The 27,144-nt window shown below is 44.7% G+C and overlaps 1 protein-coding gene across 2 annotated transcripts in view; it reads left to right on the top strand.

Annotated features, from left to right (window-relative positions):
* REPS2 (RALBP1 associated Eps domain containing 2) overlaps positions 1-27,144 on the top strand; it is a 185,279-nt gene that overhangs the window by 69,100 nt on the left and 89,035 nt on the right. Inside the window, exons 5-7 of one of the 2 annotated variants that reach the window (XM_075195087.1) lie at positions 7,853-7,953; positions 13,885-14,023; positions 15,666-15,729. In XM_075195087.1, the coding sequence (XP_075051188.1) occupies positions 7,853-7,953; positions 13,885-14,023; positions 15,666-15,729 (304 nt within the window). Of the gene's footprint in view, positions 1-7,852; positions 7,954-13,881; positions 14,024-15,665; positions 15,730-27,144 lie in introns of both variants that reach the window. The other variant, XM_075195086.1, reaches the window with a different exon arrangement.

The following is a 27,144-nucleotide window of genomic DNA, read 5'->3' as shown; positions in this document are numbered from 1 at the left end:
CTCAGCCACCCCCCTCTGGGTACCAGTGTGACCCCGGGGACCTAAGGGACAGGAAAACTACATGTGTTCTCCCCTGACTATGTGTATGCTGGTACTTACACTTGTCCCCCACAGCACGGGTTAGCACAGGAAAACCACAGGAAACAAGAGCCTACCTTTAATGGGGGCCTGACGTCTTGCCCCTGGACACAGTTAGAAAGCACACCAAAATACTGTAATGTAAACTACACTCGCCACACAGACAGAATAAATAGATACAGTATACAGTACCTTGCCCGCTACTTACCCGAACACACCGCTGCTAGCCAACCAGCAGGTTGCTACAGCACCACGGGAGCCTACGCTCGACCGTACCTCCTAACCACGTGTGCTCACCTCACACAGGACCGCGCCTACTCTCACGAGGCTCCCACGCCTCTACCACACACCACCAGGGCCTTATGCCCTACACACCATGGGTCTCTGCCCAGCTACACACAGAGCCTTCTGCTCTGTTTCCTGGGCCTCAGCCCCCTCTCTACCTCAGGGCTCTGAGCCCACTCACTAGGGCCTTGTGCCCTACTACCTAGGGGTCCTAGCCCCTGCCTAAGGCCGGTGGCCTTCCTAACTAACTGAGGGCCTTGTGCCCTTAATAGCAGATGGGCTACCAGCCCCTAACCAGGCCCTATGGCCTTCCTATGGCCTCTAGGCCACTAACTACCTAGGGCCTTGTGCCCTTGTACCTGGGGCTCAGAGTCCCCCTCTCTAACTAACAGGGGCTTGTCCCCTTTATATAGATATACTAATGGCCTACTGGCCCACTAAACTCGTTGGGGCCTAGTGCCCAGGTCCCTGGGCCTTGTGCCCCTAATTTACAGTGTGCCACGGGCCTTGTGCCCGACTGTGCCCACGGGCCTAGTGCCCGAATTCAACGTTGAGTATACTTACCTGCTCTGCGCAGGATACTCAACTTGACACGCCGTCTTCGGTTTCTTCCTCCGGGTCTTCCAGACCCTCCAGCCGGCGGCGCCTCTTCTCCGCTTCGGCGCTGGGTCTCCAGTTGCAGCTGGGGCGGGGGCGCTCTCAGCCCTGACAAGGGCTCCCCGCCGGCGATCTCCGCTCCGGCGGCTTGCTAGGAGTCTTCTGGCGGCAGGGTAGCTCACGGCCCTTACAAGGGCCCCCTGCCGCCGCTGCTGCTGGCTCTCTTGATGGACGTCTTGAAGAGACGTCCTCTCTCTTCTCCGCCGACGGACTTCTCGCAAAATGGCGCCACCCGGCGACTTATATAGTCGCCGGCGTGACGTCATCCGCCGGCGCGAGCGCTGATTGGCTCGCGTCGGCGCCAATCTTTTGAATGGCCGGGCGCGAGCCGCGATTGGCTCGCGCATCCGGCCGCTGATTGGCCAGCGGGGAAAGATGAGCCCTGATTGGCTCATCCTTCCCCCGCGCACAGGACCTGCAAAAAAGAAGTTATACTCACCGCCGCTGGATCGATGGACGGGTGAGTACTTCTCCTCTTCTTTCTTCACCCACTTGCAGGGCTCAGCTGCCGGGGGACTCTTCATCCCCTTCCCGGGCACCAGGTATATCTTCAGCCCCTCCAGGGGCATAGCGATGGCGGGCACCTTCGCCCGCTTCTCGGGCACCATCTCCACATTTCCGCCGCCTTTTTCCATTGTGGTCCCCACAATCGACGTCTTCTCCTCTACGTCCACCTCCAAGGGTCGCTTACCGGCATCCCTGACTTGCGTCCACCGGGTCCTTCGCGGTAAAGCCCTCTCGCGCAGGATCCACACCATCCTGGCAACTTCCTCGCCCGAAGTCGGTATCCAGGGAGTCTCTTCCTCGGCGCATGCCGGAACCTCCCATACGTCCGATACCTCCTCGGTTGTGCGGGAAGCTTCTTCAGAAGGTGACAACATCCACCACTCTCCAGCTGCGCTCTCTAAAGTACAGTCTTCTCCAGGCAGTACTTCTTCAGCAGCTCTCTCTTCCGGGGTACTGATGGCTTCCATCCTCTCAGGTACCACCGGGCAGACATCTTCACATGTCTCCGGACACAACGTTGCCCCGTGGAGGGTCTGCTCAGTTCTCCCTTCGTCTTCAGGGACCAACTCTTCCACAGCCACGGACAAGTCGTCTGACGTATCCGACGTCTCCAATACCCCGGCTCCAGCATCCGGCTGACGCGGGTATTCTTGTCGCGAATCTTGCTTGGACGGGACGATCACCTGCGATCCAACAGTCAGCAGGCTCTGCCGATCCTTCCCTCCAGATTCCGACTTCTCTTGAGACAATGGATGGAAGGCTTCCTCGTCCTTCCACTCGAAGACTTCTACGTCTTCCCATTCATCGGAGACTTCTTCGTCCTCCCATTCATCAAAGAGCTCCTCGGCAACTGGGCACTGGTATGCGAAGTGTCCAGGCAACCCACACTTCCAGCACAGCATTTCTTCCACCGGTTGCCGTTTAGTACCTTTGCTCTTCTTCTTCCTTGTCTCACAACGTTCCAGGATTTGCTTCGTGAACGCTGCCACTTCGTCACGAGAGATGACACAGCTGTATCCCTCGTACAGCGGAATGATCCCCCGATGAGCCATCGTTGATCCTGCCGACTACGCCAAAATGTAACGCCCCCTGCGGGGAAAGACAGGGACAGACGCAACAGAAAATAACTCACCTTGTAAACGATGGTCACCTCCAGTCCGCTTCCACTTTCCCAGCTGCGATCCTATCCCAGCAGATCCGCAGCCGCAGTCACCTCCAATCACGTCCCTCTGAGGTAGAGACAGAGATTACGGCCGTGCCTACCAGGTAAGGGCTGTCCGAGACTACGGCAAAGGACAAGGACACGGTCAGTCCAAGCTCCTTGCCGCCTCCTCACTTTGTTCTTGCCAAGACGCGGGGGACTACAGGCACTGAAGGCCAAGACTAATCCGAGGACTAATCCCGCCTCAAGTGCCTCACACACCTACCGGTGAGGGCCTAACCGAAAGGAGGAATCGAGCGTGATACTCACCGGGACACTCCCACTTCCGATCCGGTTCTCCTGCACCTTCCCGACTCCTGCGGATGACAAGACACACAGCCTCCCTCTACGCTCTCCGTGAACTAAGATGGCACCCACAAACTGGACTAGCTACAACGGCGACCCGACCCTAACAACGTTCTAATGGTCGGCAACGCAACTACGTCAAACACTAGGACTAACTAAATGTGGTGCACTAACGGAGCTACTAGTTACACGCTACGGGGAACACCAGCCGGTGTTCACAGCCTAAACCGGAGGGCGGTTCCTAACCCCCTCACCCAGGTCTTACCAAGAAGCTGCCTTCTTGCTATGGAGTCACACACAGGCCCTAAGTACGGGTTCTTTAAGCCCGGCTGGGGCTCAGTAAAACAGCACACTAACCCGCGGGCCGACTGCCGCACGGAACAGCCGATCGAACTGAACCGCCCGACTGCCTGTACTCGGGTATCTCACACGTGTCCCTACGTCCGGAACCACAGGTCCACCTGCACGGAACCGGCCTTGAGGACCCTTGATCAGAACCACGGCCGCCCCTGGAACTGCCTCAAGGTGTGCTGTACTGCCACCAACTCACTCAGCCACCCCCCTCTGGGTACCAGTGTGACCCCGGGGACCTAAGGGACAGGAAAACTACATGTGTTCTCCCCTGACTATGTGTATGCTGGTACTTACACTTGTCCCCCACAGCACGGGTTAGCACAGGAAAACCACAGGAAACAAGAGCCTACCTTTAATGGGGGCCTGACGTCTTGCCCCTGGACACAGTTAGAAAGCACACCAAAATACTGTAATGTAAACTACACTCGCCACACAGACAGAATAAATAGATACAGTATACAGTACCTTGCCCGCTACTTACCCGAACACACCGCTGCTAGCCAACCAGCAGGTTGCTACAGCACCACGGGAGCCTACGCTCGACCGTACCTCCTAACCACGTGTGCTCACCTCACACAGGACCGCGCCTACTCTCACGAGGCTCCCACGCCTCTACCACACACCACCAGGGCCTTATGCCCTACACACCATGGGTCTCTGCCCAGCTACACACAGAGCCTTCTGCTCTGTTTCCTGGGCCTCAGCCCCCTCTCTACCTCAGGGCTCTGAGCCCACTCACTAGGGCCTTGTGCCCTACTACCTAGGGGTCCTAGCCCCTGCCTAAGGCCGGTGGCCTTCCTAACTAACTGAGGGCCTTGTGCCCTTAATAGCAGATGGGCTACCAGCCCCTAACCAGGCCCTATGGCCTTCCTATGGCCTCTAGGCCACTAACTACCTAGGGCCTTGTGCCCTTGTACCTGGGGCTCAGAGTCCCCCTCTCTAACTAACAGGGGCTTGTCCCCTTTATATAGATATACTAATGGCCTACTGGCCCACTAAACTCGTTGGGGCCTAGTGCCCAGGTCCCTGGGCCTTGTGCCCCTAATTTACAGTGTGCCACGGGCCTTGTGCCCGACTGTGCCCACGGGCCTAGTGCCCGAATTCAACGTTGAGTATACTTACCTGCTCTGCGCAGGATACTCAACTTGACACGCCGTCTTCGGTTTCTTCCTCCGGGTCTTCCAGACCCTCCAGCCGGCGGCGCCTCTTCTCCGCTTCGGCGCTGGGTCTCCAGTTGCAGCTGGGGCGGGGGCGCTCTCAGCCCTGACAAGGGCTCCCCGCCGGCGATCTCCGCTCCGGCGGCTTGCTAGGAGTCTTCTGGCGGCAGGGTAGCTCACGGCCCTTACAAGGGCCCCCTGCCGCCGCTGCTGCTGGCTCTCTTGATGGACGTCTTGAAGAGACGTCCTCTCTCTTCTCCGCCGACGGACTTCTCGCAAAATGGCGCCACCCGGCGACTTATATAGTCGCCGGCGTGACGTCATCCGCCGGCGCGAGCGCTGATTGGCTCGCGTCGGCGCCAATCTTTTGAATGGCCGGGCGCGAGCCGCGATTGGCTCGCGCATCCGGCCGCTGATTGGCCAGCGGGGAAAGATGAGCCCTGATTGGCTCATCCTTCCCCCGCGCACAGGACCTGCAAAAAAGAAGTTATACTCACCGCCGCTGGATCGATGGACGGGTGAGTACTTCTCCTCTTCTTTCTTCACCCACTTGCAGGGCTCAGCTGCCGGGGGACTCTTCATCCCCTTCCCGGGCACCAGGTATATCTTCAGCCCCTCCAGGGGCATAGCGATGGCGGGCACCTTCGCCCGCTTCTCGGGCACCATCTCCACATTATTACAGTCTATAGAGAGATTATGACAGCTTCCATTAACAAAATAATGTAAAAATGTCAAGAACACACGTCATCTGCACACATTAAAAATGTCTTGTTTGTCACAGGCAAAAATTGTCTGAGAAACAATGCAGCTCTTTACACATATGGGGCCTGAGTCATTAAGGCAAAAAATGGGTAAATGTTCTCTGGGACAAACCATGTTACAATGCAAGGTGTGCAAAGTAGTTTATTATTTTGCACATAAGTTAAATACCGGCTGTTTTTTCATTTAGCACACAAATACTTAATAGCTTTATTACTACACTGAAATGTAAAGTTGATCTATTACATGCCCTACCCCAACAATAAATCTGTCCCCACATTTTAAATTTACCTCCCCCTCCAATGCAACATGGTTTTACCCAGGTGCAAATGTTACTCCATTTTTATGCTTTGCTCTCCTTAATGACTCAGGCCCCATGGTGTCAGGGACCAGCTCTCACAGCATGTTAGCTTCCTTCCTGGACTCACTGCAAACAATTGAAATGTTTTTAGAAAGGTAGAAAAACAGCCACTAAGGCAGTTAGATATCAGGAGATCATTTCTTCATTATTTCATAGACATGCGGAATTCACTGTTTGTGACCGTTTCAGAGATAATGATCATATAAACGGTTCCTTGCTACTGAATGAGCTTCATCAAATATAAATATGAGGGGAAATTTAAGTTATATCTTTAATATAGTTGTCTTAAAATGTGATATATGGTTATCAATGTGGTCTACTTATGTAAAAATCAACAATTTGTCTACAATTTTTTATTACATATTTTATTCAATCATATCTGAAAACATTTTAAAACCTCTAAATAAGGAATCTGCAGCTGAAGATCACAGTTGGATTATAAGCAAACCTCTGATATGTCCATCTTCACCACTGCCAATATCATCGCTTTTGAAAACCTTTACTAGCCGGGGACTTCAAAACTACTGACTGTGGGCAGATGACATGGCAGGGTGCCAGCTATATGCACAGGACTACATTTCGTAGTTCGTATTGGATACACTTTGTTAAAGAGCAGATCTAACCACAAAAGTGAATTATGCAGGGAGTTCTATTTACAAAAGAAGATTGTTAAAACAAATTCTACAAAGACGGACATATCTATTAAATGGACCTTTCACATGGAGGAATCTATTTTGTGTCTATCAAATTACTGTTTACCAGTGACATCACTTAGGCGCTGCCTGACTAATATTTATGAGGTTCTGATTCTTAGTGAATTTACATGCTGAATTCTCATAAATACTAATTTGGCCCACCAAATCCACTTTAAGGAATCACTGTTTCTAAAGTGTATCTGTTGTCAGCAAGGCCTGTCGAAGTGAATCAGCTAAAGGGGTAGGCTGATTCCAGCTTTAGTGTTAAAACACATACTGATGTTGCATCTACCATAGGACAGCAAAAAAATATGATTTTTGGGTATCTTTTTTTGTTTTGTTTTTTTATATTGTTGAGCTTGATTTAGTGTTGTTGGCCTGTATTCGCATGCCAAGGTGGTACCCATTGGGTCACTACCATGTTAAGAATTTGGCAGGTCATAACCAGGTAGGGACATTTTCCGCTCGTTTAGTACAAATCAAAATGATGCCTTTTGTCACTTAATATTTAGACATTACAAAAATAAATAGTTTGATAATCATCACAATACAGCTCATTTCTGAAACCGCTTACAGGTGTATGTCACATTAGTCACATCATGGAATTTTGACATAATGAACCTTGTATTGTACTTCTAGAACTGTGTCTAACATGTTCCAAGTATTAATAAAGATTTGATCTTGATACTCAAAGTTCTAAAAATGTAAGAAACCCTTAAACAGTATTGCAAAAACATAGAGAAAAATTATATTTATGTTTCGCCTAGTATTGCTGCCTGGATAAAACATGAAGTCTATTTTTGGAATACAGTTGTCGGTACCCCTAATATTTGTAAAAAAAAAAAACAGGAGACCAGCTAATTAGATCTTTTCCCTGGGCTCACTAGGCTTGCTGTTACAGCATATCTATTTTTACCTTTAAATTCCAGTGTAAAATGTATATATTTTTGGGAAACCACATCTTGTGAAAATATATTAGACTAAATTAGCACAATTTGTTTCTGAAGGAAAAGCAATTTGGCTAAAACTGTGAAAACAACATCTATTTGGCTAGAATATGTCCAAACACCATCTAAATCACAAATCACTATTCAATTATGTTATAATTAGCATAATTAAAAATAACTAATGATTTCCGTTTGAGAAATCTATAAAATAGAAATTTATAGGTATAGACATAGATTATGCTAAATTGTATAGAATACATCTAAAATAACTAAAGGATAACAAAACTGTATGCAAACACATATATCATGATAAATAAAAATATTCTGTCTGCTCTTATTATTTATATGCTTCGGTTCTAAAAAAAATAAAACAAAAACATCAATGACAGTTAGATATTATTTTCCCAGCAGTTAACTGGTTAAGTGACTTTTAGCAGCCTTGTATTGCTTTAAATTCAGTTAATTACCACTCGGAGCCTTGTAACCATGCAACAGCAGCCTCGGAGTCACATGACCGATTCTTCTTTATTATTCCCTCTCTGCAGCAGCATACGAGACTAGACAACCTGCACTACTTCAGCAGGATGGACAGTTGTCGCTGAACTATGGAAACCAACCTGCACCTCTGCAGTCTTCTTTCAGCCAGGTAGGAATATTTCAGCCAATAAAAAAATATATATATATATTTGAAATACACTGCAGCAATTGAGTATAGGATGTACGACATATACTGCATATATATTTTATAAGCTTTCTCTGCTGTCACTACAGTTTCCAATGATAAAACTGCAGCACCTGGATTTTTGCTTCTGTTTTCTAGGAATCCACCATTATGAATAATTGGTGTTTATTGAGGAATGTAAGAATGTAAAGATTGAATAAGATGATCGAGAAAGGAAGGCTCGATGTTTAAATTGCAACAGCAAAGGCTGATATGTTCTATAGGCTTGTTACAGTGCATTGCAATGCATCCATCACCTCTGCCTGTTTCATTATCATATTTAACTGTATCTGCAGAAAACCCAGTAAGGCAACATTATAGCAGCAGAGGCAAGAAAATAAAGTTGATTTTGTTTACATGAAGACTTATACAATGTAATTGATTCATACATGAATGCTTAGCCTTAAAGAAATAGGCATCGTCAAGAATTATAGGTGTATTTTTTTATCTCTTACAGTAAAGATAAAATATATATAAAAACTCTTAATTTGATCCTTTGTTTTGGCAATGGTTAACTGTCTGGTGCCGTTTCTTATATAACATTGTGACAAAAAAAAAGGTACTGTGGCATTTTCATCATTTTGTAAAAAAAAAAACCTTGATGTTCCTATTCTACCAAACAGTATATAATTTATAATGCCATATTAAATTAACGTAGGCTTAAATTATTACAGTGTGTCATGCACGCACGTACGTGTGTGTGTGTGTGTGTAGTTAACACTTCTACATTTAATACCACTGATGCAAAGAATATAATTAATTGATAACTAATTAAGGAGTGTTGTTCTTTCATCAGACACCTAAAGCTAAAAATAAAATAGTTTTACGTTACTCAAAAACAATAAATAATTACAGCAAAATGTCCATCTAAAGCTCTTTGAAATAATTAAATCATTAATTTTAGTGGTGTCATGTTATTGCTCAAACAGTACTACAAAGGTATAGATGTTTTTTTAACAATGAAAATATAGCATGATTTTTAGTTGCAAAAACACTTGCACTTGCATTGTAAGTATAGTAAATATAATGTAAGTGGCATTTTCCTCTTTCAGATACAAATTGCTTTAGAACCTCCTTGATTATGTCTGGCTCTAAAATTCAACATCATTGTATTTATTATGTGATTTTATAAGTTTAGCGTTTGGGCCATTTTATGTAGACTGTAATAGCTCTTTTTTATGTTGATATGTGTCTTGAAATTTGCTTAGAAATGTGTTTCTGTATGTAAAAAGTGTCATGTCTGGGGCTCTCATATTTTGTAAAAATGCAACCCAATACTTCCTTTTTGATCCAAAATAATTATCCAATGTATCCTGTTAATCTAGTTTTGTTTATTTAATTGTTCCTGCTTAAGACATGGATAATATTTTGTGCGTGGTGTAAATAAGATGAAAATGCTTTTATTCTAAAGCGTCTCATTCAGGGCAAGCACAGAACTTTAACAAGGAGCCGCCATTCTGGCCTTACACATATTATTATTTTTATATTTACATACATACTTTACAAACTATCATCTGATATTTCTGGTAAACAAAAATTGAGGCATAAAATAGCTGTCCAAAATGCGCATTTATGTTTACATTTTGAGTTGCACATAGCTTATGTTAAGTGCAATTCAAAATAAACACGTGTTTGCATAAGGATACATATAAAGCGTATAATCATGCAGTGGCATACTCGCGATACTATTCTTCATCATTAACTTGATGATGGTGAATGTCCTGTTTCTGTTTAAAAATATATATATATATTTTATTTTTATTTTTTAAAAAGTGCAAGCACGGCAACATGCCTGTTCTTGGCCTATGACACAATGCTCCTTCCCTCTCTCATTCTGCCTCTCCAGACATAAGAAAGCACAAGTCAGTGATAGCAAAAATCTTAATATGAGTGCAGGGATACTCATTTTTCATGTGCATGCGCCTTGTGCCCCTATTTAGCACTGTCCTTTGCTAAAGTTGCACATGCATACTAGCAGGGCCTGTAAGAAGTGGCCGCACCGCGGTCTGAATTCCTCTCCTTGGCGGATTACATAATTGCGCCTCTCACGCTTACCCCTTGGACCTTCCAAGCTCACTACCCAATTATTTTTTAGTATAGGTCTACCCATCTACACAATACATTGCTGCAAGGCAAGGTTATCACACTGTCCTCTACCTAATTGTTGTGTTAATGTTATGTGTATAATACATCTTTGTTCCTGACGCATCCATCCACCATCTACAATACAATGAATGTAGTACAAGAATACAGTATGTCTTCTACCTGCGTGTAGTGTTATATTATGCATATGGTGCATTTTCCATAGCTACTGTATTTACTAGTTAAATGACATTTAACTGAATGGAGCAGACAAACATTATGCATCTACCTTAGTATAGTGTTATGTTATGTGTATACACATCTTTGCTCTGGACACACAATAAATAAATATATATATATATATATATATATATATATATATATATATATATATATATATATACACAATATAGTGTAGTCAATATGACAGTAAGTTGTTTACGTGAGTATATTGTTGTATTATTTTCAATACCAATGTGTATCTGATAAATGTGTTCTGGTAAATAACATTGCTCTGGATGTCAAAGCCAGAAAAGCCTTATGCATCTACTTAAGGATAGTGTCATGTTATGTATATGAGGCATCTTTATTTCATACCTTACATAATGAATCACATCTTTGGGATGACGTATTTTTGGAGGAGATAGGGTTATCTCTTGTTAAATTCTGATCTCCATTGTTTAATATCTGTGCAAATCAATTTGGCTATATAGTGAGCGCAGCCTAGTACTATAGTTGTATTTACTTTTTTCTTACTTACCCAGTTGGAGAATCTGTTGCTGACCAAGCCATTTTCAGTCACTATGGCTATGTCATATCACTACTACATTGTGTATGTGATAGCAGGCTATCCCATGCAGTCTGCAGCAAGGGGCCGAGTGGTGTGCAGTGTCTAAACACAGATCATTCATTGCTGGGTAAATCTAAATTACAAAAATAATTACCTTTTATAAGTAGGTAATACCTTTTGGATAGCCAAATGTTTATAGCCTATTTAAAAAATCCATTTGTAAAAAATAAACCATACACTTGGAAACATTTGATAAAAGAAATATACCTCCCAACTTCTTGACTCGGGGGACAAAGCTGTCCTGATCAGGACACAACACTGAAATTGGGACAGTTCAGAGGTATATTTTTCCACATTGCATTAGGGTTTTTTGTTTTTTTTATGTATTTGAAGTATGGGCAGCACGGTGAACGTTTGAAGACTAGAGGAAAAGTCTTGGTGTGCAAGGGAAGGAATTCCACATATGGGTGATGAGAGTGGAAGAGAGACACAGATCTAATGCAGAATGGAGGTGTGGAGTCGGGAGATATTTTGAGACAAATGAGGAGATGTATGTCGGTGCAATTTTGTTGACAGCCTTCTATGTTAGTAGAAGAATTTTATATTTGATTCGTTGAAATACAGGCAACCAATGTAGAGACTGACAGAGTGGCTCAGCAGAGGAAGAACGGTTTGCAAGGAAAATCAATCTAGCTGCTGCGTGCAAAATATATTGTAGTGGTTCAAGTCTGATTTTGGGAAGACCAGTAAGGAGGGAATTGCAATAGTCGATGTGGGAGATGATGAGTGCATGAATTAAGGTTTTTGCAGTGTCTTATGTGAGATATGTGCGTATTCTGGAAATGTTCTTTAGGTGTATGTAACATGATTTAGATATGGAGTTGATGTGGGGGATAAATGACAGTTGTGAATCAAGGATTACACCTAGGCAGCGAGTTTGCGGGGTGGGATTTATGGGCATGTTATCAACAGAAATATAAATGTTAGGCAGGTAGCTTCTGTTTTTGGGTGGGAATATTATTAATTCAGTTTTTGAAAGATTGAATTTGAGTTGGCAAGAAGACATCCAAGATGAAATGGCAGAAAGACAGTCAGTAACACGAGACAACACAGATGGTGAAAGATCAGGAGAGGATAGATAGATTTGTGTATCATCCGCATAGAGATGATACTGAAATCCAAAGGAGCTTATTAGTTTTCCAAGAGAAGTGGTGTAGATAGAGAATAGCAGAGGACCTAGGACTGAGCCTTGTGGAACTCCAACTGAAAAAGGAAGCGGAGCAGAGGTGGATCCAGAGAAATTAACACTGAAAAAGCGATTAGATAGGGAGGATGAGAACCAGGATAGGACTGTGCCTTCAAGGCCTAGGGATTGTAGCGTTTGTATGAGGAGAGAGTGGTCAACAGTGTCAAATGTAGCAGAGAGATCCAGGAGAATTAGAAGAGAGTAATGGCCTTCACTTTTTGCTGTGATGAATTTATTGACAACCTTGGTCAGCGCAGTCTCTGTGTGTGTATGTTAGGGGATTTAGTCAGTAAGCTCCAATGGAGCAAGGACAGATGTGAATGAGTTCTCTGTGCAGCACTGCGTAATTGACGGCGCTAATTAAATAGATGCTGATGATTGTTTACACTGTGTGAATGACAATATAGATGCTTGTCTTATGAGTATCATCACACTTTTCCCTCTAAGCTGAGCAAATTTGAAATAATAGTGTTAAAAACTTTTTTTTTTTTTTTAGAATAAATTTAAATATATATAATTACACTATATCACATAATGCTGTTCATTACACTTGTATTGTAACCCATTTCTCAAATCGCTTACAGGTGTGGGTCACATTAGTAATTTATCATGGAATTTTGGAATTGTGTACTTTTGTATTGTATTTCTAGAACAGTGTCCTTCTAACATGTCCCAAGTACTAAGTGCAAACTTTTATCTGGCTACTCAAAGTTCTAAAAATGTAAGAAACCCTTAAACAGTATAGCAGAAACATAGAGAAAAATTATATTTATGTCGTTCCTGGTATTGCTGGATGGATGAAACTTGACAAGTCTATTTCTGGAATACAGTTGAAGGTTTCCCTAATATTTTTTTAAAAAAAGTGGGGACCAACTAGCTGTTTTCCCAGAGCACACTAGGCTTGCTATGACATCATAGACATTTCTTTCTTTCATTTTCAGTGCAAAATAACGGGCCTTAAAAACCCACCTCTTCCTCAAAGCCTTCCAGTTCCCCACTTAACTGCCCTCCTTCCAGTCTCCCACCTACTCCCCTCCCACTCCTGCCCTCCTTCCTGTCCTCCTCCTACCTCCCTCCTAATAGTTTTCCTCTTCCCCCCACCCCTCCGTCCCTGCCTCCGTTCTCCCCCTTTCCTCCTCCTATCCTTGCGTCTCTGTCTGACCTACCCTCCCCTTAGATTGTACGCTCCTTCGAGCAGGGCCTCCTCTCCTCCTGTTCTCCACCACCTTAACTCTGCTTTCCAGCTCCTTGTCTCTTCCGTGAGGTCCTTCTGCCCTTCTACCCCTCTCGCTACCCCGATGGGGGCCCTCACCTTTCATCTAGCTGTACTTTGAGCTTCTGAGTTACTGTGCTTTTTGTTAACTGTACCTTGCTGTCTCACCCTGTACCGTATTTCTGTCTGTCCCTGTACGGCGCTACGGATACCTAGTGGCGCCCTATAATTAAAAATTAATAATAATACATTGAATGCTCATTATGAGTACCGTTTATTCACTTGAACTTTGGGTTATAGAGGCAGAATATTTCACTTTATGGAATTTTCATATTGCACATGTTGTCCACACCATTTCAATGCAATTTAGAATTTAAGGGATAAACACCTCATTTGGTGTTAATCCCGTTGAGACGAACTTCTGATCATAAGCAAGCACATCCACAAAAGTATATTGGTTATTTAAAATGGTGTAACATTTTATACTGCCTTTTATTATTGACAATTTTTATCTTTTCACAGCAGTCGTTTTCAGTTGAAAGAGTATCACAGGATAATTCTGATAGTTACTCCGAGGACCCCTGGAGGATAACAGAAGAACAGCGAGAGTATTACACTAACCAGTTCAAAACCCTGCAACCTGATCTGAATTCCTTTATTTCAGGTAATTCAGAAAATTTATTCTGAATTTTTTTTTTTACACACGGAACATATTACATTATGGATGTTTAGTGATGGTGCATTTGTTCACTCTATCCACAGTGAAGGTAGCCATTTTGTAGACTGAACAAATATTCTAGAACATTACTTGTTCCTTCGTGCTACAGTGATGTCACTGATTCCTAGTTAATTAATAGGCAGTATTCTTTAGAATCTTCATTCAGCCCATAAATGGCTTACTCTACTGTGTGTCAGGGTCAGGTGCATGTTTAAGATACATTCCACTAGTTAGTCATCAGCAAACTGCAAGTGTAATGTACAGCATTATGTGATCTAATGTATTTCCATGTACAGTATTTGTATATTGTCGGAAAGGGCACTATTTCCGATTATGGATCTCTGTAACATTTCTCAATAAGTGGATCGCTTTCAGAATATTTAGTGCTACTTCTGTGTACTTTACACCACAAACTTCAATTTATTTAGTATTTTCCAAGTAGCTGTTATATTTTGCAAAGAAAGCAATATCATTTGTTGTTCAAACGAGGAAAGCATATATTTTTCTATATAAACATGTTCTTCCTCGTTTACTCTTTAACAGTACAACCTTAAATACTTTGAAGACAATGACAAATGAGGCTGAATAGGACGAATGCACTTAAAGGGCGACAGGGTTTGTAGTAAGCTGAACACTGACCTGAAGGTGTTAACATGGGTTGGCCCGACCAATGTGTAATCCAGTGGGAGGGACCTTGATTGTTATAGGAGGCTGCACTTCCTGTCTGGTTCATTCCACAGCACGAGATCCCACCCACCCACTCATTTGGTAGGGTATGTCCGGTGATGTTGCGGTAGGAAGGCACTGCGTTCAGCGGCTGATTTGTGGGCGCATTGGTAGTTGTCGTAGGTCACTGCCCCCCGTTGAGGCACCAGTAACTCCCTTTTTGGCCCTTCGGTGAGGAGGGTCCCTGTTCGACTCGGTGAGGGAGGGCAGAGTGAGTTTTCAAAGGGGCAGTCACTCTGACGCCAACTCAGCGCAAAAGTGATGTTGGGATTTGTTCCCTGTGGTGGTGGACGTACGGCGGTTTGCGCCAGTCCACTCGTGATAGCGTTTGTCAGCTTGAGAGTTGTTTCGCAGTGCCCTTTCTCCGCCACCATAGGTCTAGTTTAAATTAAAATCATAATAAAAGTTCTGGCAATTTTTTATAACTTATTCAAGTCTCCGTGTGTTTATTTGCATGCAAAGGGTTTTTAGAATTATAAGGTTGATGTAAGGTTTACGAAACATACACAGTGAGCTCTTTAATGCCTATATACTGTGTATGAAACAGTGCAAAGTACTGCTTCTTAATATTGCTATTAGAATTATTTTTTTCAGCACTGAAATAACTTAATCTATTAGTACCAGTTATGAGTTGCTTAGAGCAGGAATGTATTTGCATTCTCTACTATGCAGAAAAATTACACTAATCCAAACTAATATGTGTAGTTAAATTCAAGTTATGCAGTGGGACACTATAATAGAATCCAAGTTGCTATTATTGTCATGGTATAATTAGTGGGGGGCTTTTATATTAGAAAATGAAATTGTCTTTCTGTCTGGACTACACATTTTTAAAGTTTCATTTTCTTTTAATTATTCACAGGTTCTGTAGCAAAAAACTTCTTTACCAAATCTAAGCTTCCTATCCCCGAACTTTCACACATTTGGTAAGTACAAAATGGCAGATTTAGAGGCGATGGTCCCTCCTATTTTTGGCACAATTTTGTTGCAGTATCCACACAGGAAATAGTCCCCATGAGATATACAAGAATTGCACAGACTACATTGATACAGCCCTGTAGAAAAAGACCAAGTACCACGCTGCATTTTAGCACCACATAGCAACCAAATTACTGATTTGTAAATCATGACAAATTAAGGTATACCACGGATCTACCCAACTGATTGCTGATCCACAAATACCACATTACTTTATCTGGAAACCACAACTGTTTTCCAGCAGGTCACTCTACACATTGTGGCTTATGAAATTCTGGATTGACACACCAAAATAGGGCCCCTATTTAATTTGCAGTGTTGTTTATATGCATCCTCTAGCAGAGTGTATCTAACAGTAACATAAAATCCCAAAAGTGCAGATTTTTTTTCTTTACAGTATGTGCATAGAATTTAGCCACACTCACCCAAATGTGAATGGTTTTAAAATTTCCACCATTCTCATCGGGAGTTTTAAAACTGATGATATCAGACAGATAATTCCTGAGTACCGTAGGAAAATGTTGGCAGCTCTAAATTAATGTGTATTTTGTAGGTTGTGTTTTTAATAAAATAAAAAAATGTTACTTGTATTTATTTTATTTTTATTGAATTTTTTTAAACTATTTATTTTGAGAAATAGTACTGATATACAGACAGGAATTAACAATTAGTAAATTGCAAAAACAGGCATACATAGATAACAATGCAAAGAGAAACATTTGAGCAGAAGAAAAAAAACATTGTCACAGAAGAAAAAAAGGAAATCAATTGTTGCACTAATTCAAACTGTAGAAAATTCTCCAAGAATATTATGTAACCCCCTGTCACTGTGTGTAGTGTGGGGTGCAAAGGGTACACAGTGCACCTCCTTCTCAAGCCCTGGCTAGCTGATGGGCATGGGTGTAAATGATCAGGGGGTCCCTGCACATGCAGGTGTTTCTTTGTAGTTAGTGGGACACAGGTAATGTCACTTTGGTGCAGTGTAATAGAAGTCACAATAATTTGGGCGCCAGACCATCTCTATAACAAACTCAACTCTTTATTTACACTCTTCCTCCAGCACGATAATCATAATGGTTGCAGCAATAAAGAAATATATGTACAGCTCCTTACTCTCTCCAGCACAGTTCTTAATGAGCAATACGAATATGGTTGCAAATATATCTCATTACTCCTCCTGCACAGTTCTTAATGTTATCCAGATGTTATGTAACATAAATCATTGGTCTCTCTTACACTCCATACTCACTGTAGATACCCTTTCTGCAGGGGCACATGCATGGATGCTAATAGGCAGGCAGCCTCTCCTCCATGCAGCTCTGACACACTCTGTGTACCTCTCAACTGCAGCTCACCCCTCCTCTGCGGGGATGATGTCTCCTGTGCTCTGACACGTCACTCTGTGTACTCTCAGCCTCAGGATCTGACACTACAGCTACCAGGCCTCTTGTAGCAGCCCTCACTCCAGGGCCTCTTCCATGCGCAGTGTCCCCCTCTCTCTTGGGTTATCTTTAGTGCATGGAGTTCTCCCCCTCATCCAGTGCACACATTCCTTGCCCTGGCTCAGTCACCATGCTCAGACTTCCAGGCAATGCTGGGGGAGCCTGGGAGCTTCCACCCCAGGTCCCCAGCTACAACTCTCCTCTTGTGTCTCCCTTCTCAGTTCCTATCCCCCCTTAATGACAGCCCCTCCTTCCTCTCACTTAGTCTCACAGGCTGGGCTGGGTTATCACCATGGTAACCAGTTTATGTAACTTTTCAGAAACTTCTATCTTACCCTCTAGATGACCCCTCCTCTATTCACTGAGGTAAAGGTTTAACTAAAACACCACTAGGGGGGTGTTACATTCTCCCCCGATTAGCTGGGCACCCTAAACTACACCTAATGGGGCTGCCTAGCTAATCTCACTCACACCTAACTCACATATGACCACACACATGTAAACTTTTCTACATCACTATTGCATGAAAAATCACAGTGTGAAGTGAATACATACATAGCAATACAATGGCAGTATCAATATAAAACACATTTCACATTGCATACCCCACAACACCCCCGATGGATGTAAACATGTGAGTCACAGGTGTCCTGTTTTCTTTCAATGTACATTTAAATATGGCTTTATGCCAAAGCAATGTAGCACCTGCCCATGCCTGCCCATGTCTCCCCCCTCCTGGGTCAAAAAGAGACAGGTGGCTCTCGTGGGCCCCTCCCAACAAATACATCTCAGCAATATATGCAGGGGTGGCATTTGACCAGCGGGGTTGTCTTCCCCCCCTTTCTCTCCAACGTGGACGATCTGCCTTTCTTTGCTTCCCCAAATCCTCAGGAAAGGCAATATACAGACTGCATTGTAATTGCACCTCACATGTTGAACCTTTTCTTCTTTTGCTTCCCACTCAGCTGGGATAAGTGGCACTACAAGTCTCAGCAACAAGCACACTGCTGCTCCATATACTGTCCTGGACAGAACTACTCAGCAAACAACTTGCTTTACCTCCTCATTACCCTTGGTCTCTGTTGGGCACCTAGAGACGGTCAGACATGGTGTCCCAAGGGTGTTTCTCCGGCTGGGCACACTGCTCTCAGTTCCTGTGTCCTGCAAGCACTTTCTCCATCTGTTGTGCTCGAGCCCCACGTTGGGCGCCATTATGTAACCCCCTGTCACTGTGTGTAGTGTGGGGTGCAAAGGGTACACAGTGCACCTCCTTCTCAAGCCCTGGCTAGCTGATGGGCATGGGTGTAAATGATCAGGGGGTCCCTGCACATGCAGGTGTTTCTTTGTAGTTAGTGGGACACAGGTAATGTCACTTTGGTGCAGTGTAATAGAAGTCACAATAATTTGGGCGCCAGACCATCTCTATAACAAACTCAACTCTTTATTTACACTCTTCCTCCAGCACGATAATCATAATGGTTGCAGCAATAAAGAAATATATGTACAGCTCCTTACTCTCTCCAGCACAGTTCTTAATGAGCAATACGAATATGGTTGCAAATATATCTCATTACTCCTCCTGCACAGTTCTTAATGTTATCCAGATGTTATGTAACATAAATCATTGGTCTCTCTTACACTCCATACTCACTGCAGATACCCTTTCTGCAGGGGCACATGCATGGATGCTAATAGGCAGGCAGCCTCTCCTCCATGCAGCTCTGACACACTCTGTGTACCTCTCAACTGCAGCTCACCCCTCCTCTGCGGGGATGATGTCTCCTGTGCTCTGACACGTCACTCTGTGTACTCTCAGCCTCAGGATCTGACACTACAGCTACCAGGCCTCTTGTAGCAGCCCTCACTCCAGGGCCTCTTCCATGCGCAGTGTCCCCCTCTCTCTTGGGTTATCTTTAGTGCATGGAGTTCTCCCCCTCATCCAGTGCACACATTCCTTGCCCTGGCTCAGTCACCATGCTCAGACTTCCAGGCAATGCTGGGGGAGCCTGGGAGCTTCCACCCCAGGTCCCCAGCTACAACTCTCCTCTTGTGTCTCCCTTCTCAGTTCCTATCCCCCCTTAATGACAGCCCCTCCTTCCTCTCACTTAGTCTCACAGGCTGGGCTGGGTTATCACCATGGTAACCAGTTTATGTAACTTTTCAGAAACTTCTATCTTACCCTCTAGATGACCCCTCCTCTATTCACTGAGGTAAAGGTTTAACTAAAACACCACTAGGGGGGTGTTACATTCTCCCCCGATTAGCTGGGCACCCTAAACTACACCTAATGGGGCTGCCTAGCTAATCTCACTCACACCTAACTCACATATGACCACACACATGTAAACTTTTCTACATCACTATTGCATGAAAAATCACAGTGTGAAGTGAATACATACATAGCAATACAATGGCAGTATCAATATAAAACACATTTCACATTGCATACCCCACAACACCCCCGATGGATGTAAACATGTGAGTCACAGGTGTCCTGTTTTCTTTCAATGTACATTTAAATATGGCTTTATGCCAAAGCAATGTAGCACCTGCCCATGCCTGCCCATGTCTCCCCCCTCCTGGGTCAAAAAGAGACAGGTGGCTCTCGTGGGCCCCTCCCAACAAATACATCTCAGCAATATATGCAGGGGTGGCATTTGACCAGCGGGGTTGTCTTCCCCCCCTTTCTCTCCAACGTGGACGATCTGCCTTTCTTTGCTTCCCCAAATCCTCAGGAAAGGCAATATACAGACTGCATTGTAATTGCACCTCACATGTTGAACCTTTTCTTCTTTTGCTTCCCACTCAGCTGGGATAAGTGGCACTACAAGTCTCAGCAACAAGCACACTGCTGCTCCATATACTGTCCTGGACAGAACTACTCAGCAAACAACTTGCTTTACCTCCTCATTACCCTTGGTCTCTGTTGGGCACCTAGAGACGGTCAGACATGGTGTCCCAAGGGTGTTTCTCCGGCTGGGCACACTGCTCTCAGTTCCTGTGTCCTGCAAGCACTTTCTCCATCTGTTGTGCTCGAGCCCCACGTTGGGCGCCATTATGTAACCCCCTGTCACTGTGTGTAGTGTGGGGTGCAAAGGGTACACAGTGCACCTCCTTCTCAAGCCCTGGCTAGCTGATGGGCATGGGTGTAAATGATCAGGGGGTCCCTGCACATGCAGGTGTTTCTTTGTAGTTAGTGGGACACAGTTAATGTCACTTTGGTGCAGTGTAATAGAAGTCACAATAATTTGGGCGCCAGACCATCTCTATAACAAACTCAACTCTTTATTTACACTCTTCCTCCAGCACGATAATCATAATGGTTGCAGCAATAAAGAAATATATGTACAGCTCCTTACTCTCTCCAGCACAGTTCTTAATGAGCAATACGAATATGGTTGCAAATATATCTCATTACTCCTCCTGCACAGTTCTTAATGTTATCCAGATGTTATGTAACATAAATCATTGGTCTCTCTTACACTCCATACTCACTGCAGATACCCTTTCTGCAGGGGCACATGCATGGATGCTAATAGGCAGGCAGCCTCTCCTCCATGCAGCTCTGACACACTCTGTGTACCTCTCAACTGCAGCTCACCCCTCCTCTGCGGGGATGATGTCTCCTGTGCTCTGACACGTCACTCTGTGTACTCTCAGCCTCAGGATCTGACACTACAGCTACCAGGCCTCTTGTAGCAGCCCTCACTCCAGGGCCTCTTCCATGCGCAGTGTCCCCCTCTCTCTTGGGTTATCTTTAGTGCATGGAGTTCTCCCCCTCATCCAGTGCACACATTCCTTGCCCTGGCTCAGTCACCATGCTCAGACTTCCAGGCAATGCTGGGGGAGCCTGGGAGCTTCCACCCCAGGTCCCCAGCTACAACTCTCCTCTTGTGTCTCCCTTCTCAGTTCCTATCCCCCCTTAATGACAGCCCCTCCTTCCTCTCACTTAGTCTCACAGGCTGGGCTGGGTTATCACCATGGTAACCAGTTTATGTAACTTTTCAGAAACTTCTATCTTACCCTCTAGATGACCCCTCCTCTATTCACTGAGGTAAAGGTTTAACTAAAACACCACTAGGGGGGTGTTACATTCTCCCCCGATTAGCTGGGCACCCTAAACTACACCTAATGGGGCTGCCTAGCTAATCTCACTCACACCTAACTCACATATGACCACACACATGTAAACTTTTCTACATCACTATTGCATGAAAAATCACAGTGTGAAGTGAATACATACATAGCAATACAATGGCAGTATCAATATAAAACACATTTCACATTGCATACCCCACAACACCCCCGATGGATGTAAACATGTGAGTCACAGGTGTCCTGTTTTCTTTCAATGTACATTTAAATATGGCTTTATGCCAAAGCAATGTAGCACCTGCCCATGCCTGCCCATGTCTCCCCCCTCCTGGGTCAAAAAGAGACAGGTGGCTCTCGTGGGCCCCTCCCAACAAATACATCTCAGCAATATATGCAGGGGTGGCATTTGACCAGCGGGGTTGTCTTCCCCCCCTTTCTCTCCAACGTGGACGATCTGCCTTTCTTTGCTTCCCCAAATCCTCAGGAAAGGCAATATACAGACTGCATTGTAATTGCACCTCACATGTTGAACCTTTTCTTCTTTTGCTTCCCACTCAGCTGGGATAAGTGGCACTACAAGTCTCAGCAACAAGCACACTGCTGCTCCATATACTGTCCTGGACAGAACTACTCAGCAAACAACTTGCTTTACCTCCTCATTACCCTTGGTCTCTGTTGGGCACCTAGAGACGGTCAGACATGGTGTCCCAAGGGTGTTTCTCCGGCTGGGCACACTGCTCTCAGTTCCTGTGTCCTGCAAGCACTTTCTCCATCTGTTGTGCTCGAGCCCCACGTTGGGCGCCATTATGTAACCCCCTGTCACTGTGTGTAGTGTGGGGTGCAAAGGGTACACAGTGCACCTCCTTCTCAAGCCCTGGCTAGCTGATGGGCATGGGTGTAAATGATCAGGGGGTCCCTGCACATGCAGGTGTTTCTTTGTAGTTAGTGGGACACAGGTAATGTCACTTTGGTGCAGTGTAATAGAAGTCACAATAATTTGGGCGCCAGACCATCTCTATAACAAACTCAACTCTTTATTTACACTCTTCCTCCAGCACGATAATCATAATGGTTGCAGCAATAAAGAAATATATGTACAGCTCCTTACTCTCTCCAGCACAGTTCTTAATGAGCAATACGAATATGGTTGCAAATATATCTCATTACTCCTCCTGCACAGTTCTTAATGTTATCCAGATGTTATGTAACATAAATCATTGGTCTCTCTTACACTCCATACTCACTGCAGATACCCTTTCTGCAGGGGCACATGCATGGATGCTAATAGGCAGGCAGCCTCTCCTCCATGCAGCTCTGACACACTCTGTGTACCTCTCAACTGCAGCTCACCCCTCCTCTGCGGGGATGATGTCTCCTGTGCTCTGACACGTCACTCTGTGTACTCTCAGCCTCAGGATCTGACACTACAGCTACCAGGCCTCTTGTAGCAGCCCTCACTCCAGGGCCTCTTCCATGCGCAGTGTCCCCCTCTCTCTTGGGTTATCTTTAGTGCATGGAGTTCTCCCCCTCATCCAGTGCACACATTCCTTGCCCTGGCTCAGTCACCATGCTCAGACTTCCAGGCAATGCTGGGGGAGCCTGGGAGCTTCCACCCCAGGTCCCCAGCTACAACTCTCCTCTTGTGTCTCCCTTCTCAGTTCCTATCCCCCCTTAATGACAGCCCCTCCTTCCTCTCACTTAGTCTCACAGGCTGGGCTGGGTTATCACCATGGTAACCAGTTTATGTAACTTTTCAGAAACTTCTATCTTACCCTCTAGATGACCCCTCCTCTATTCACTGAGGTAAAGGTTTAACTAAAACACCACTAGGGGGGTGTTACATTCTCCCCCGATTAGCTGGGCACCCTAAACTACACCTAATGGGGCTGCCTAGCTAATCTCACTCACACCTAACTCACATATGACCACACACATGTAAACTTTTCTACATCACTATTGCATGAAAAATCACAGTGTGAAGTGAATACATACATAGCAATACAATGGCAGTATCAATATAAAACACATTTCACATTGCATACCCCACAACACCCCCGATGGATGTAAACATGTGAGTCACAGGTGTCCTGTTTTCTTTCAATGTACATTTAAATATGGCTTTATGCCAAAGCAATGTAGCACCTGCCCATGCCTGCCCATGTCTCCCCCCTCCTGGGTCAAAAAGAGACAGGTGGCTCTCGTGGGCCCCTCCCAACAAATACATCTCAGCAATATATGCAGGGGTGGCATTTGACCAGCGGGGTTGTCTTCCCCCCCTTTCTCTCCAACGTGGACGATCTGCCTTTCTTTGCTTCCCCAAATCCTCAGGAAAGGCAATATACAGACTGCATTGTAATTGCACCTCACATGTTGAACCTTTTCTTCTTTTGCTTCCCACTCAGCTGGGATAAGTGGCACTACAAGTCTCAGCAACAAGCACACTGCTGCTCCATATACTGTCCTGGACAGAACTACTCAGCAAACAACTTGCTTTACCTCCTCATTACCCTTGGTCTCTGTTGGGCACCTAGAGACGGTCAGACATGGTGTCCCAAGGGTGTTTCTCCGGCTGGGCACACTGCTCTCAGTTCCTGTGTCCTGCAAGCACTTTCTCCATCTGTTGTGCTCGAGCCCCACGTTGGGCGCCATTATGTAACCCCCTGTCACTGTGTGTAGTGTGGGGTGCAAAGGGTACACAGTGCACCTCCTTCTCAAGCCCTGGCTAGCTGATGGGCATGGGTGTAAATGATCAGGGGGTCCCTGCACATGCAGGTGTTTCTTTGTAGTTAGTGGGACACAGGTAATGTCACTTTGGTGCAGTGTAATAGAAGTCACAATAATTTGGGCGCCAGACCATCTCTATAACAAACTCAACTCTTTATTTACACTCTTCCTCCAGCACGATAATCATAATGGTTGCAGCAATAAAGAAATATATGTACAGCTCCTTACTCTCTCCAGCACAGTTCTTAATGAGCAATACGAATATGGTTGCAAATATATCTCATTACTCCTCCTGCACAGTTCTTAATGTTATCCAGATGTTATGTAACATAAATCATTGGTCTCTCTTACACTCCATACTCACTGCAGATACCCTTTCTGCAGGGGCACATGCATGGATGCTAATAGGCAGGCAGCCTCTCCTCCATGCAGCTCTGACACACTCTGTGTACCTCTCAACTGCAGCTCACCCCTCCTCTGCGGGGATGATGTCTCCTGTGCTCTGACACGTCACTCTGTGTACTCTCAGCCTCAGGATCTGACACTACAGCTACCAGGCCTCTTGTAGCAGCCCTCACTCCAGGGCCTCTTCCATGCGCAGTGTCCCCCTCTCTCTTGGGTTATCTTTAGTGCATGGAGTTCTCCCCCTCATCCAGTGCACACATTCCTTGCCCTGGCTCAGTCACCATGCTCAGACTTCCAGGCAATGCTGGGGGAGCCTGGGAGCTTCCACCCCAGGTCCCCAGCTACAACTCTCCTCTTGTGTCTCCCTTCTCAGTTCCTATCCCCCCTTAATGACAGCCCCTCCTTCCTCTCACTTAGTCTCACAGGCTGGGCTGGGTTATCACCATGGTAACCAGTTTATGTAACTTTTCAGAAACTTCTATCTTACCCTCTAGATGACCCCTCCTCTATTCACTGAGGTAAAGGTTTAACTAAAACACCACTAGGGGGGTGTTACAATTATGTAAATTATGTGGGGAGGGGGGGGCACTGGTCGTCGCCAGGGGAGAACAAATTGCAGACGGAATCACTACAGATTGTCTTGAGGGAAGGGGGCACAACTCCGAGGGTTAGACAACAAAAGAGCAACTTGCCAATGGGAGCACACTTAAAGGGAGAGAGCTGGTGAAGGAGTGAAGGGGTTACAAGTAAAGCCAGGGAGCCCAAATGTTTTATTTTATTTTTTGTGTTTTCTATCCTATATTTAGAACTAGAGAGAGTTTTTGTGGTAGAGGCCAGAAAGATAACTAGATCGATTCCACATACAGATGCTATTGAAAGGAAAATTGTAAATGTGAAAATCCACTGCAATAGCAGCTATGGATGACCGGTGTCAGTGCACCATGAACATTGCCAAATGTAAAACTGCAGACTCAGCTAATGATTAGGACAATCAAGTATAAGCAATCAGGACTGAGAGACCTCAACTGTATGCAGCCGTTGTAAAATCGTCTCCTCTACCAAGCTTTCGACAAGCAAAGTTTGGATTTGCGTTTCTCTACTGGTACTTCAAAGACTCTTGTTTGTTTGCCTGTCCATCAACTTCAGCTTTGTTCCTCACTATTCTATCTTCACCAACCCATCGATAATGATAATTCATCCCAATTTACAGGTGTAGTTATGTAGGTAAAGTTCCTGCAGATATTGGTGAATGTGTGGAGATCCAACAATCTGTTAAATTGGTATATTTCATTAGTTGATGATGCATGCGGATAAATGGATTATCCCTCTCTAAATGTAATTGTCTCAGTTCTCTTGTTCTTCTTATCAAAGTATCATTCTTGGGATTATTCCTGAAGTATCTGAAGTCAGTTTAATAGTTAAATATATTAAAGCATTTAGGACAGGTAAACAAAGCAGAGCTCTTAGCTTCTTGTCTCGCTTGGGTCAGAACAAGTTACTTTGAAGATTCATATGCTGTGTTCTATGCCACTCTGAGATACTATCATACTATTGGCATGGGCAGTGGGTAACACCAGCAGTAAGTATCTATTGCTGTACAGCAATATTGTACTTTGCATTTTCCTGTAGCTAGAGATCCTTTGACATCCATCTCCCATACTTGACCAGCTTATTTTCCTCTGGCAATAGACCCCAAATCCCCAGTCAAAGTTTTTCTGTGATTCAATAGTTGACAGGTTTCACATTTTTGTACAATGTCAACGTCAATTTCTTCAGCTCCTCTGTGCCCTGATTGGGAATGAGCCCATTCTCCAATGTATAGATCGGTTTCATCTCTTGGGGAAAGTTCTACAGCTTTCACATGCACAAGAGCATTTGCAATATCATTTTGCTCAAGGTGCAGTTTGAGCATTTCATGGCTTACGCTGACTGGTCGTTTGTCACATTGATTCCATATATTAGTCCGTAAATCAGGCCACTCCCCAGACTGACTTGCCGTTGACTCTCCAGTTGCCTTGTTTCCAGTTAGGCATCCATGTAGTTAGTCCTTTTAACACTGGCCAGCTATCTGTGTAGATGACAATAGATCAATTTTTTTAACTGCTGTCTGTTCTGCATACTGACTGGATCCACCTTCTCCACTCTCTCATGTAGTGTAATTTGTTGTCTAGGTTGATATGCTATATCTGTCCAACTTCAATCATTTTGTATCAAGGTTGCTGAACCATCAGTAAATCATAATAAATGTGTCTGTTCTTCAATCATAGATGAATAGGGCTTGGCTACTCTTACAGGTCCACATCCAATCTGTAAAGGTAACCCCTGCTCTGCAGCTTCAAATGTAATCATGCCAGTCAGCAGTGTGCTGAATGTAGAGGGTTCTTGTGAGGATACTCCACCTCTTTCTGACAGGTACACTTCCATCTCTGTAAGGTGGGTTTTTGCGCATCTGCTGTTCTGGATTCAAGTCCTTCTTGTCTGACCCATCCAGCAATTGGTAAATTGGTTCTTATGGTCAATGGGTGCTGCTTTGTGGTCACCTCCACATGCTGTAGAGCTGTAAATGCAACCAGTAGCTGTTTCTTTAGAGGTGAGTTTTTTTCTTTGGGCTGGAGAAAAGTGTTTAGCCCAAATTCCAATAGGAGCCTTTCTATCTCCTGGAGTTGGTGACTTCTGCCAGACACACCATTGACATTC

This window comes from Mixophyes fleayi, chromosome 2, assembly GCF_038048845.1.
Source record: "Mixophyes fleayi isolate aMixFle1 chromosome 2, aMixFle1.hap1, whole genome shotgun sequence".
Lineage (NCBI taxonomy): Eukaryota > Metazoa > Chordata > Amphibia > Anura > Limnodynastidae > Mixophyes > Mixophyes fleayi.
Note: the sequence above shows the minus strand (reverse complement) of the source record. Positions and strands in the feature narration are given on the sequence as shown.